The sequence below is a fragment of the Brachyistius frenatus genome, unplaced genomic scaffold (genome assembly GCF_029030835.1).
Source record: "Brachyistius frenatus isolate BFR_SWC_R1_liver_20210118 unplaced genomic scaffold, ASM2903083v1 Contig_128, whole genome shotgun sequence".
Classification (NCBI taxonomy): Eukaryota; Metazoa; Chordata; class Actinopteri; family Embiotocidae; genus Brachyistius; species Brachyistius frenatus.
Genome location: NW_027210727.1, coordinates 554,754 through 568,465, shown reverse-complemented (window position 1 = coordinate 568,465; position 13,712 = coordinate 554,754). Strand labels below are relative to the sequence as shown.

The following is a 13,712-nucleotide window of genomic DNA, read 5'->3' as shown; positions in this document are numbered from 1 at the left end:
GGCTGACGTCGCATCTTACTTTGTATGAAAAAAAATAATAATAACAACGTATTTTTGGACCTACTCTATAGCTGAGTTATTAGCACATATCACAGGGGCATATGCACTGAGTGGGAGTCCCTGGTTTTGGCCCTGGCCACCTGCAGTCTGTCATGACATTTATTTTCCGTCAGGCACAAAGCACATATTTTTTTTTTCAAATTGCTGAGTCATACAGTGTCTCACAAACATGGTTCAGATGTTGCCATATTCTAGATAATCTCATCTACGCAACCATAAAAAAAGATATCCCTACTGACAATATTTATGGTCAGATACATAAAAACATAACAATTTCATAAGAAGAAATACTTTTTTTTCATTGATATAAAGGCTAATCTCTATCTCTAAGGATTATCAAATTAAATGATGAAAGATTTGGATAGCCCATACTGTCCTGAAAACAGCCGAGGGTTCAAAGGGTTAATAACCTTAATTCTGTAAATTTCAGGTGGCACAGAGTCAGGTGTGATGGTGGCTGATGTGTGGTGCTACATGTCCCTGTTGGACAACTGGAATCTGGTGTCTCGGATGACCGTGCCTCGCTGCAGACACAACAGCCTGGTATACGACGGCAAACTGTACACCATCGGCGGCCTGGGCGTATCGGGGAACCTGGACCACGTGGAGAGGTAAAACTCGTGCAAACCAAACAGCAGCTCATCTCCAAACAACAAACCCCCTTCCAGCAGCTCTCAGCTGGTGGCCCCACAGTCCCGAACAGCTCTTACCCATCGATTTTGACTGCCATATCCAAGCATGTACGCGGACAATCCTGCAAAAGTAGGTGGATGCTGAGCAATACAGTTTGAGTGAATACATATTCACACTGCGCAGCGAAACGTGGCAGATGGTGTGGCATGCAGTAGTGCGGTGCAGCATATTGCGAAAGTGGTTCGACAGGTTTGTTAGCATTTTCTGTGAGAGCAAAAGGTGCAGAGGAATGAATCTGAGCCGGAGCATATTAAATGGTCACAGCTGTGAGTGTTGTTGTGGAGCGACCGAGTGCCTCTTACTTGTTTGTGAGTGGTGCACGAGTGACAGGTTTTGCTGTCAGAGATCAGTGGTGCGCTGTGTCTGATTCCATCCACTTCAGCATCAACACATCACCAACCAAGGTCGTACACTGTGGCCCATGCAGCTGGAGCTTCTTCTTTTCTTTCCCTGTTTGTTGAGACTCTTCAGCATAGAACCAGATACACAGACCGTGTTCTCAGTGGAGCTTAATGAATTCCTCGTGGTATACAACATGAACAGGGATTGTCCAGATTTAATAGTTTGATTCATATTGCGTGGCTTTTTTAACGCTGCTCCCGATTCCTTATTTCTCCCTCTAACCTGGGCTGATGAGTGTGTTTGAGCAGAGAGAGGAGGGCTCCCTCCCCATGCACGGCAGAGCAAGATTAACCAAAGCAATCAAAAGAACATTACTGAGTATATTAGAGCAGGCCGCTGCCGCTCATTACCTAGCAGCTCAATTGATCTCCAAAGCTGTTCGCAATGCACAACAGTCCTCCAAATGAAACAGCCTAATTTGATATTTCCCCATAATGCTGCCATACAGTGTCGTTATGACAGGGGGTAGATGGAATATTTGCCCCGTAATGGAAACGCATTTGATTCCTCTGTCTCTGAGCTGCTTAATTTGAGAGCTGCCGATGCATCTGGGGCATTCGTGGCTCCAAAGAAATCAGCGCTCCTCCACGTGATGTGTTTGTATGTCTTTCTCTGGCTGCGCCCCAGTGTGTGTTTTTGTGCAATCGTGAAGCTTTTCCAAAGGCCCCTCAGCAACTGGACTCAATTATGAGCACTGTACAACTTTAACCTACTTTGCCTCTCTCCAAGAACTACCAGAGACCTCTTCTGCATGGTATTACTGCCTGAGTGCTGTACTATGAACAAGGGAGAAAGAACCCACACACCAAACAAAACAGATGAACTTGGAATATTTGGAGGAAAATGCATGACTCTCAGGCTGAAGTGAACCCTTTGTAAGACAGGGTCAGGGTTGTTTTCATCGGCATTTTCATGTTAACACTAACAGGTCTTTGAAGCTTTTGGGGCAAATTGTTGGAGCAGTCAACGGGTTTGTTCCTAAGCAACTGGGGCTATTTTGTCTTTTTCAGAAACCACAATGTGGAGCAAGAATCGACATTGTGTTAGAAGGTCTTAAGACTTGACTGTTGTGGGATTACAATGCTTAAATACATGCATGTGTTTGTGATTTTAAAGACGGCACAGCCATATTTCTATTACAGTTGAATCTGCTGATATATTGAAATTCAATTCAAACCTTTTTTTTTTTTAAGATAATGATTATAAATGCATTATTCATGGTTCACATTTCCATTTAAAATGTGTCATTAGAGGAGTCTCCTTTTTCTAACTACATGTGTTGACCTTGGGTGAATGCATTTACCATCAACTTGTTGAGGAGACTTTGATTTGGCAGACATGGGCAGTGTGAGCTGCTGTACATGTATCAAGACTGGGGGCCTCATTTATCACTATTGCGTGTGCACAGACGGGGCCTAGAGGCCACTTCCAACTACCCTACACAAAAGTTGGGGTCTATGAAATCTTGACTGGAGAATGTGCAGCGGCATATGAGCATTTTGGAGAAATTGGTGACTGATTGTAGACACTACATATGGGAAGCAACATTATATGCATTTTCTTTAGTTTGTGACCTCACTGCTGTGGCCACCAAACATGTGCCTATATCCTCCAGATCATCCAGAAGTAACTCGATTTCTATGTCGGAAAAATTCGTCTCCCGGTTCTTCCTCTCCGCTGAAGAACCACTAAACAGCCTGGCTACTTTAACATACATCAATGTTCAGGAGGAGCTCTGCATTGGCCATTCACGGTTGAAGGTGATCGTGAAGAGGGTGGGATATGAGGCTGCTCTACGTGCGCACATCTCCAAATAGACTGTGATTCATAAAGGGAACTGTGTTTGCAGGTGTGCGTGCATGTGGTTTTAGAAATATGAATATTTTTTTGTGTATGCCATTTTGGGCTATTGTGGGCACGTACACTGTTAGATCCTACACACTGTTTTATTAATGAGGCATCAGAACATCCAACTATACTCAGCATGAAGACGGTGTCAGCTGTAACTGAGGTATTATAAAGGCTGTAAATATCTCGCTCCCTGCAGATAAAACCTGTTTATGTGGAAGAAATTACATCCGCCAGATTTGCATGTTACATTTTCAATAAGAGATACAGTATATTATGTGCTTGTTGCCAACTTAGATATCTCGTCACAGATACCCACGCTCAAGCCTTAATACACATTTATACCTTTCTATCACTTAAAGTAACCCTCCTTTTTTAAACAGTCTGAGCTACAAGACGTTCAATAACCACGTGTCACTTCTGAGGGTAATTTGTCTTTATTGGAAAGTAAAGTAATGAAGGAATTAAGTGACAACAAAGACATGATAATTGGTTGTCTTTGTCAGGCACTACAAAAACTTCATCAGTGACTGCAGATTAATCCCATTTATTAACAAACACTTTGCATAAACCCTCTATCGGACCTGAAGCAAGACCTCACAGTTACTGAGAGCTGAGGATGAAGGTTTGACAACTGTGTAACCTGTCTTTAGAAATAAAGAAGTGACACATTTTGGAAAAACTGAATCAACCAGCAGGAAAAGGCACCTTATTCATGTCAGTAAAGTTTACTGCTCCAACCTTTTTTTTTTTTTTTTTTTTTAAACAAACATGAGGTAGATTTTGAAACACATCTTTTCCACTTGTGCTACTGTCACACTTTGTTGTTGCTCTTACCATAAAGCAGTAACTGCCACTTGTGGCCATTCTTTAGCAAAGGTTTGCCTCATTCTCACCTACATTTCGTGCACTTGAATCAACGCAGGTTTTAAACTTGTTGTCAGAAGTTGGTGAGACTCAGGAAACTATTTGGGAACAGACATCCCACTAAATGTATTTTAAAACTGACTTGGTTCTTCATAATAATTCATGATGTAAACAATGTGAAGGAAACAGAACGGTAGCAGGTTTTGTTGCTTAAAACTGTGTGCAAGTTTGTTTTTGCTGAGGAGGAATTAGCCATTTCAAAGATTAAGGAGGATTTGTGAAAAACAGGCAGCTGGTCTGTCAAATCAGCTCAAAAGACACGTGCTATAAATCGTAGGCAATGTCAACAGTTTGGTGAAGAGCTTGACAGATTAAAAACAGCAACTCATAAGATTCATAAAGACGAGTTTAAATCATCGAATTCGTTTTTTGTTGCAAGAAACAGGTCAGAAGCACCATCAGAAAGATCCTAAAATTCAACCCAATGTGAAAACTTATTTGAACTGTACAGACTGTAAAAGTGATGGATCTTCTTCTTTTTTGAGTTGCTATAACTCTCACAAAGACCTCCACTGTTCAAAACCTTTTGTTTTTATTTTCCATATAAACAGCGATGCATTAAATAACAGCGTATTGTATAGTTTTGGCATCCCATGCACAAGTGTCTGAAGTGTGCTTCTGCATGCATTGGAAGCACTTGTTTGACCTTGAGCTGTTATATTTTAACTGATGGAGAAAAGAAACAGTGGAAGATTATTAGGATCACTTTCAGGCCATTTTCTGAAGGCATTTGTTTGTATCTGCTTTGATAGATGAGCACCTAATTGCTGATCCTTTTATTTTGGAGCTAACTACCAGATTAGGCAGGTGTGGCTCCACTGCGAGACCCAGTTGGTGCTACTGCAGCTCAGTACTGTGGGGGCCAAAAACTCTAAAGATAGCAGAGACTTCAACAGGGAGGCAGCCAGTCCACAGCAGGGCTAAATCCTGGCCAGTGGAGATAAGGGAACTGTTACTCTCGAGCCTTTTTTTTTATTTTTTTTATTTTTATTGTTTTATTTTGTCGCACAAGGAGGAAGCGCTGCACACGTCTGAAGTGCAGTTGTAATACAGAGTTAATAACATTGAGAAATCATTAGTCAGTTGATGTGAATGGCTGCCTTGTTTGATATGCAGATAGCTGTTGGGGATTGTATACGAAGGCTGAGGGAATGGCATGAAATGGTGCGACAGCAAGACTTGATTCGCTGCACTCACAGATTGATTGATGAAAAGATTGTTTACACACGCTGGCAGTCTTTTTTCATTATGTCTGCATTTCTGTCCACACTCGTGCTCCTACACACACACACACACACACACACACACACACACACACGTTTATTTGTGCATCTCGCCCGTGTGTCTGCATACATTGGACGGCACTAGCCAAGGTCTCTCACCTTCCAGCTCCGACTCCGAGCACCCTGACACCTCGTTTGCAGTTCTTTGCTGCTTGCCTCCCTCCCCATCTCTCCATCCATCTCAGTGAGGGGTTTCACGCTCCTAACCATGAAATTCACCCACATTCACAATTATGTCTTCAATCAGAGCCATCTCAAAGCTGGTAGGATGCAGCCTTTCTTTGGGAACAGCGGGAGGTCCAAATCAACACTGCGAGGACTGAGCAGGCTTATTCCCGTCTCCGCTCACCAACACTAATGACTGACAGATTTTTTGAGATGGGAGCAGTCAAGTTCGGAAGGCTTTTAACTTGCAATCAGGTACCTCGAGCCTGCATGCTCCCCAGCATGTTGATCTTTTGGCAAACCAATATGATTGCAGATATTGAATAATTCATGGGTGTCTAATGATACGTCAATCACAGCTGGTTTTGTTTTATTTATCGTGCACTATTCACAGGTTTGTGTGTCCTCCAAGCTCTATTGCAAGTTAATATTGCATGAAGACTGTTAGCAACATGACACTGAGTACAGCAACTAGCTTTTCTCATCAGGGATGTTGTGCTGTTTGGCAAACAAATCTGAAGGAGAGAGGGGGCTTTTTAATGGCTTTTCAAAATAAAACGACCTTATAAATTGCATACATGCCCGTAAAATGCTTGGTGAAAGCTCCATTGTTCGTCGCTTTATTTTTTCAGGTTCATTAACATTTGTTGTTGTTGTTGTATGAGCATCCCTGCACTTTACTACTGTGTATAATTATTTAGGCGTCAGTCAATTGAGCGGCGAGGGTCAGGATTGTGTTTTCCTACCTCCATGAAGGTTGTTGAGCTCCTCTAGAGTGGGAAGCCTTGCTTTGACTTAACAACTACCTTTATCGTGTCCTTAACAAAACCTCCCTCCATCTTTTTCACAAGTTTCCAGCACTTTTTCCACAATACTTTTGACCAACATAATGAAGCGGTTTGAGAATGTTGTCTTCGCCTGACGCAGGAGGCGGATTGTAATGCCTCAGCGACCCTGCAGAGGAGTACTGAATGGCTCCCGGGAAAATGTCACCAAGTCAAGCATGACCAAGAACATGCAGTGTGATGGAGATTCCAGCAGGAGGTTTCATCATACCTCGTGCTGAACACAGTTGAAGTCTTCTGTGGGCTGCTCCCTGAACTGACAAGTCCTTAAGTACTCAGTGTCCACGGGCGGTGAGCACGCTGGGCTGCCAGTCACCCAGAGAAAAGTCCCTGTCTGTAGGACACCACAGGGCTGGGAGAGACCTTGCCTCACACTCGTTGAAGGAAGAGGCTTCAGCTGCTCTTTGAGTTGTTGTGGTGAGGCAGGAGCTGCCTGAAACGCGGGCCCTCCGACAGGCTTCTTTTGTTCTTGCAAGTGAAGAGAAGCTGTCATGCAGCCAGACAGAGGAGATCACCACCTGTACGCTCCATTGAAATCTACTCAGATACTGCCGTCCACCTCCCTGCATGCAGATGCATAGTAAACACACTGCATGTAAACACACTGCGTGTAAACACACGGGCAGCGTGCTCACACAACGACTTGGGAGATGAAGGTCCTCCTTTGTCCGTTCCAGCTTTCTGCCCAACAGCACTCTCTTTTGGAGATGGTGGGGAAATAACCGGCAGGGCAATGATGCTAATAACAGCAGAGAGTCCCCGCAGCTCTGCAGCCCCAGGTGTTCAGGACCCTGCAGTGAAACAGTCAGAAAAAAGAGAAGAGGAGAGCCAAGAGGAGCGAGCCAGGAAGGATTGAACGCTGCAGAGCCGACGAGAGAAGATGAGAGGGGAGAGGAGATGCAGCAGCCCCAGGTGGGCCTGTGAGCTCTGCACTGGAACCAATGGGCTCATGTGAAGACGCCCTCACTCTTCTCTCCCAGGCCTCCAGCCTCTCCATAGCCATAATGAACTGACGAGCTGTTGTGCGTGTCTTTTATAGGTTCATGTGTGTTACTGTGTGAATCTGTTTTTACATACTAGGTCAGAGAGCGCCTCGGGCTAGTTTACGAAAGGGGTGCAGGGGCCGGGGGTGGAGAGGTGCAGCCACACAGCATGGCACCGTGGTCGGGGACAACAGGCTGCCAGAGCCCCCTTACTGAGGCAGTTCCCCCCTGCAGAGCTAATCCCCGCTCCTCGGGATTAACCAACTTCACAGCGCTGGCCCCTACTGCGCTGTCAAGGCATCGGTTCAACTCTCCAACCCTCCACCAGCCACCACCTCCCTCACCCCACATTCATGCTCTCGCACACACACACGCACACGCGCACTAAAATGAACCCTCCTCCCCACCATGGTAGCCCCACCCCCTCTGAAATGTCACTGCTGATTTTCACTTCTTGAGTCTCTCTTTGTGCTGCTCACCATCTTCTTATTCTGTGTTATTGCTCACTTACTACAAGTTCTGTTTCCTGTTGTTTACGTGACATTACCGCAAATCATTTTTCAAACCTGCAGCGGAGTTTTAGAAACATGAATGTATTTTTACTTAATTTCTTTTCAACACAATAGAAAACTGTTGAACCTTTCTGGCATTGTGTGATCCAAATGTGTGGTCACAATAAACACCAGGGCTGCAGCAATCTCTGTCGAAGTTATGTTGTTGCTAAGAGACATTGCGGGGCACACTGCATTACCACTTGTCCTTAAACGGTTAGTAAATTAATCAATGAGTCAGTTGATGATTAGCCCCGATATCTGTTTTATATTATTTTGGATTCTGAGGCGTCAGGCATCCAAGCTGTTTTGGTCTCCACCTTAGTCGAATGAATGCAAACTCATTGTCAATAGCATCATAAATAACTAGATTTTTCTTTAGCAAGTTTAATATATTTTGGATGTTGTTAACTTATTATCTGCCTCTAGCTTTTGCAAGTTTTTGAAAAATGTTATATGATAATAGTACGGGTCACAAAATGATGTGAAATTTAAAAAATAGTTAAAAGTTGAAAATATAAAATAAAATATTCTTGGGAGAGGACCCCAAAAGAGGTCCAGAAACGTAAGGAAACTCTGTCATATTGTGTACTGTATGTACAGTCAGTTCCCAGCTTCATGGAGGAGCTGCTGTATTTTCCAGTGATTTTAAGGCTCTCGCGAAAAGTGAATGGTCCCAAATCAAGCCCTCGTATGTCTCCACACCTCCCTCCTGGTTTCCTCTTTTAACCACAATCACCAGCCTCTCCTGCTCCCTCTGTGTCTTCACAGTGGTGATTAGGTAGGCAGGAAGATGATGGGTGTATTTGGGGCCTGCGAGGCCGGCGATGTCGTATCTGTCTGACATGCTCGAGCAAAGACAGTATCTTCTCCTCTTCATTGTCTTCTAATGGGGCACTGGGGTCTCGGAGACATAGAGGTAGATGGTGCATAGAGAGTGTGTGTGTGTGTGGGTAGATGGTGCATAGAGAGTATGTGTGTGTTTGTGTGCTTGTGTGTGCATGTGTGTGCATGTGTGTGCGTGACAGTTGCAGAGAAACATGGGCGAGCGGTGGCAGGTGTGCCCGAGGATGGTATTAGGGGGAGGCAGACAGAGACCGCAGGTAATGAGTAGTACAAGCTGTATGTGCTTCTGCCTCGTTGATAAACGATGGGCTGGTACTTTGGACAATTTTCAGCCTTTACCAACAGGCGAGCCATTTTTCTCTCACCTTTTTTCTGCTTCTGTGCCTTTTTCCCCCCTTTTGTTTTTTTCTGTCACCTTCCATTTTCCACTCTTAAAGACACGCACACACTTAAAACAGTCCACTCCCCTTGAACACTTCTATTCTCCCTTATCAGACGTCCACCCAGACGGCCGTCCATGCACTCAGAATGCAGCCAAATATCGCGGGCTAATTATCAGTGGTTAGGATGTGATAGATGCAGCCAAATGGGTTGGCAGTCAGTTCGCTGTTCCCACTCAGGAGGAAGCAACAACTGACCTTTAAAAAGCATAGCCCTGGAAAACCATCACAACGTCCAGACGTCGCACCTCCCCGACACCCACGGAGGGATCGACACTGGAGGTGGTAGGGTTAGTGGTTATATATAGATTTGTCCTGTGTGTGTGTGTGTGTGTGTGTGTGTGTGTGTGTGTGTGTGTGTGTGTGTGTGTGTGTGTGTGTGTGTGTGTGTGTGTGTGTGTGCGCGCAGCCAACGATGTCGCTCACATCAACACAAGATGATGATGAACATTATATACATACATACATTATATTGTAAAGTCTTGCTGTAAGGACTTTAATGTGTTAAGTGCCATGAAATAACCTGTGTTGTGATTTGGCGCTATATAAATAAAATTTAATTGAATGTACAGTATTGATAACACCTTTTCCCGTGATATTTGAAGCTGAAAAATTGCCACTTGAGCTGTTGAATACAGGCCACAGTTACTGGGAGGCTTTATTCATGTCCTCCAATCAGCACCCGTGTTGCCCAAACTCATATTGAGTCAACTCCTTTATGTATCAATTGAAAAGCTTATAGTTTTTCCGTTTATTCAATTCATAATGAATTCTTACATTCAGCCTTCCCTTGAACCCACTCTACATTATTAATTTTTTCGTTGTCATTTCATCTCACTATGTACGAGCCAACCACGTCGATGCAGCAAATCTCATTTTGTAGCTGGCACAATTTCAAAATTAAGGGGAAAAAAACAACTTGGCGATCAAACCTCAAGTTTTGGCTGCAGCCACTTTCTCCCCAGCAATTTAGATGTCAATTTTAATTTGAACCCCCCCTCCCACCACAACCCGACACACACACACACACACCCGCAGTAGCACCCCCACAGCCCCGCCGTGCTGCCCTACTTGGCTGCTATCAACACAGGGGCTTTCTTTGGTAATGAAGTGGGGTCTCCGTCTTCCATCTCCTAGTTTTGAAGAGTGCGGAGCAGTAATTGGTGTACGACCTACACCACCGGCAGCACTCATGTCCCCTGTCCTACGTGACATTCCCATCCAATTAAATCTGCGTCGCCACACACACACACACACACTCGTGCACACACGTACAGACACTAAAAGAGCGCACACACTAGCCATTATCACAGCTCTCTAACTTCTCCTGATCGTTTTTCAAGGTGCCTTTTTAAGTTTGCATGAGGGGGTTGTACAGCATATCTGCAGGTTATCTACATACAGGAAGTGTATGTGTACGTACAACAATTGACAGATTGTGTGCTCGGGCGTTGAGGAAACACACTTGTACTCTGAATGAGTTCATTTTCAAGGATTATGGGTAAATCTGTGTGGCCAGTGGATGGATTGCTCTCTGTCTCACAAGGATTAGCTGAAGGTGACACTGAGGTGGCAGGTCTGTGTCCATCTGTGTTTGTATGTGCTGCCATAGTCGTGTGTGTGTGTGTGTGTGTGTGTGTGTGTGTGCGCGCGCGCGCGCGCATGTGTGTGAGTTTATGCATGGTGTGTACAAGTATGTCTGTCTTACTAGCCTGAAATGTGCTGTAATCCATCAGCGTTAATGAGTTGTGTGTGTGCTCTCCTACAGCGATGCCAGTGGAGTGTGTTGTGTGTGTTGTGTGTGTGTGTGTGTCTTTTGACTGACCTTGACTTCAGTCTGTCAGACGAGCACACTCCCAGACTGTCCATACGGAGAGCAAGACTCCATCAGATCCCCAGATGTCATCATACACAATCTGTCAGCTGTGTGTACCGTGAGCAAATAACGGTTAAAACAACAGCTGCCCGTCAGGGTGATTTGGGAGGTCAGGAAAGAGGAAGTGTGTCAAAGGTTAAATTGGTGATTCCCAATATGAGGGTCAAGACCCAAGGGAAGATGAAGCTGACAGGTCACAGGATGATTAAAGTAGCATCACATTGTATTTATTTGTCTGTCTTTTGTTTTATATTGGTGTTTTTTTGTGGATGGATTCATCTCACGCTAAAAGCCTTGAAATTAAACAAACATTTAAAAGTTCACAATTAATGTCCAGACTATGATCATAGTGGACAGCTGTGGCTCTTGGTGGTGCAATCCCTGGTTCCACCCTCAACCCCAAGTTCCCCCTCATGGCAGCTCTTTCACTACCGTTGTGTGAGTGTGAATGAGATACAAATATTGTAAAACACATTGTAAATGTAAAAAAAAAAAAAAAAAGTGCAGTCCATTTAACATAATCTGTAACAAGAGGTGGCAAGTCGACTATTTAAGGGGTCACAGGGGTTACCCTAAAACTGTTATTTTTGGTTAGTTGGTCATGCTACAGTGACTTCCTCTTTAACTTGACTTTGCTATATAGAAATTCTTATGACATATGTACACATTATTTAAGTCCATACCAGTTTTAAAGGTTGCAATGGGAAGAACTTGGGAAGTACCCACGAACATATGTCTGCATTAGTGCCACCTAATCTTCAAAAATTAAATCAACAGTGAAATGCATTTTTCCTGCTTTAATTTGGAAGGTTTTGGTTTTGAGTTGCTAAAACGAGCCCAGGAATGTGCAACTTGAGTCATTCCTGTCTGAAATTAAGAGGGGCTGCTGTTATGTCTGCTTCACAGTTCCCCTGATGAGGCTAGAGGCATGTCGGCAAAACGATGCGCTTCCTATACGATGCAAATACCCAAACATTTGCATTTCTGTGCTGCGCTGAGGCCCTTCCTCCTCAGGGTAGGATTCAGGAGATTTCAGCATCAGACATTGATTAGCAATCCGGGGAGAGAGAACACGGGTACAAACAGCTGTCACATGCGGAGAAGATCAACACGGGGAACAGAGGTGCATACAAACGAGTTCAAATTAGTTGTCACAAAGCTGCCGTTTTTGTTTTCATCTCTGACAATTTGCGTAGAGCTTTCTTTTCAGAAACGTAGCGAAGCAAAAGATGAGTTTTGTGCGAGTTCGTCCTGTCACATCGAGGACATCCGACTATCCAAAACACAACAGGATAAACTGTCAAATTGCATGTTAAATGTTATTTTATAAACAGCTCTAGTTCATCTCAATGATTACGGTTCCTATATAATATACTACACCTTTTACTTCAACCAACTATATATCTTGGTACAACTCAGGCTAGAATGAGAAGTGCACATGATACTTACCAACCACATACTACAGTATCACTGTATCATCTTACTATTCATATAAAAAGCCAACATACCTTGATTTTTGGGCCCATTTTGGGATCATTCATGCGGTTTTTTTTTTTTAATAATAAGTATAATCATAAGTCAGATGCCTTCAGACTGTAAGAGGTCATTCCAGTGCAGTTATAACTAAGTTTTGAGTACAGGACATTAAGGCAAAACACTACAGGTAAATAGGGGGGAAAAAAAAATCTAACTAACAGATACAACCATGGAACTTAACCAGTTGATTACTTGTATTAGGACAATGGTTATTTTCATTAAAACTTTTCTGAATTTTTTTAATGAAAATGACCGTCTAATGACTCATTTGCTGCAGTGATTTGCGATCAGAAAAACATCAGAAAAAGCAACGGTAAAAATTCTTCTTTCATTTTGTCAATATATTACAATTGAATTTCTTTCTGAAATCTCTTTTTATCATTTCATAAATAAGAAAAAACTGTCAACAACCATACAAATAATTCCATTTTCTGTGAAGAAAAGAAGAAAAAGAAGAAAAATATTACATAAATCAGTCTATGAATGAGATATGAAAATACCTCGCTGTAAAAACCTTCAGAATATAGATGGGACTAAAACTGGAAATTTAGGTGCATGTAAACACTACTGAATTGGAGATTTCTGGCTTTAAAGATGTATTGTAAAATTAAGGCAATTTTTCCAAAAGGGATTTTTTTTTTTTCCACTTCAGTTGCACTTACATACACCAAACTTCAAAGTTTTATTCCCATCTATATTCTGAAAGTTTTTGTAGAAGGGTTTGTTAATTTATTAGTCAAAGCCTGTTTTTTTGTAATTTAGAAGAAATTTACAGACGCAAATACACAAAGTGTACTAAATAAACACCTACATGTGTATTTTGGAAGTTGTTTTTTTTCCACTGGTCTGAAAGAAGACATGTTATTGAGGCGAAATAGCCCTAAATCTCAAAAGAGCTTTTCCCTTCAGTGTCTCACGCCATACCATAGTGTTTGACATTTGACCCGCAGGCTTCAGTAGACCAAAAACAATGAGTTCCTTTATGGCCACACACTCTATGGATTGAGGATGTGTCCAAATAGAGGTAAAATGTAAGCGAAGAGTGCACGTTTGAGCAGAGAAGAGTGACGGCGGTGGTTTGCAGACATGTGTGAGTGTTGGTGCCCGACAGCAGAATGATGCTGGAGGTGTGGGCGCAGGCCTCACAGCTTCTGTGATGTGCTCTGACACACAGATGGCAGCTGACACAACACAGATAGACTCTCACTCTGTCCTCTCACACCCACTCTCTCGCTCCTGTTCATTGTTACATGTTGC

The 13,712-nt window shown here is 43.2% G+C and overlaps 1 protein-coding gene across 1 annotated transcript in view; it reads left to right on the top strand.

Moving 5' to 3' along the window:
* LOC138630082 (kelch-like protein 29) overlaps positions 1-13,712 on the top strand; it is a 207,447-nt gene that overhangs the window by 170,564 nt on the left and 23,171 nt on the right. The window contains exon 12 of the mRNA XM_069714193.1: positions 491-671. Coding sequence (XP_069570294.1) covers positions 491-671 — 181 coding nt within the window. The remainder of the gene's footprint in view (positions 1-490; positions 672-13,712) is intronic.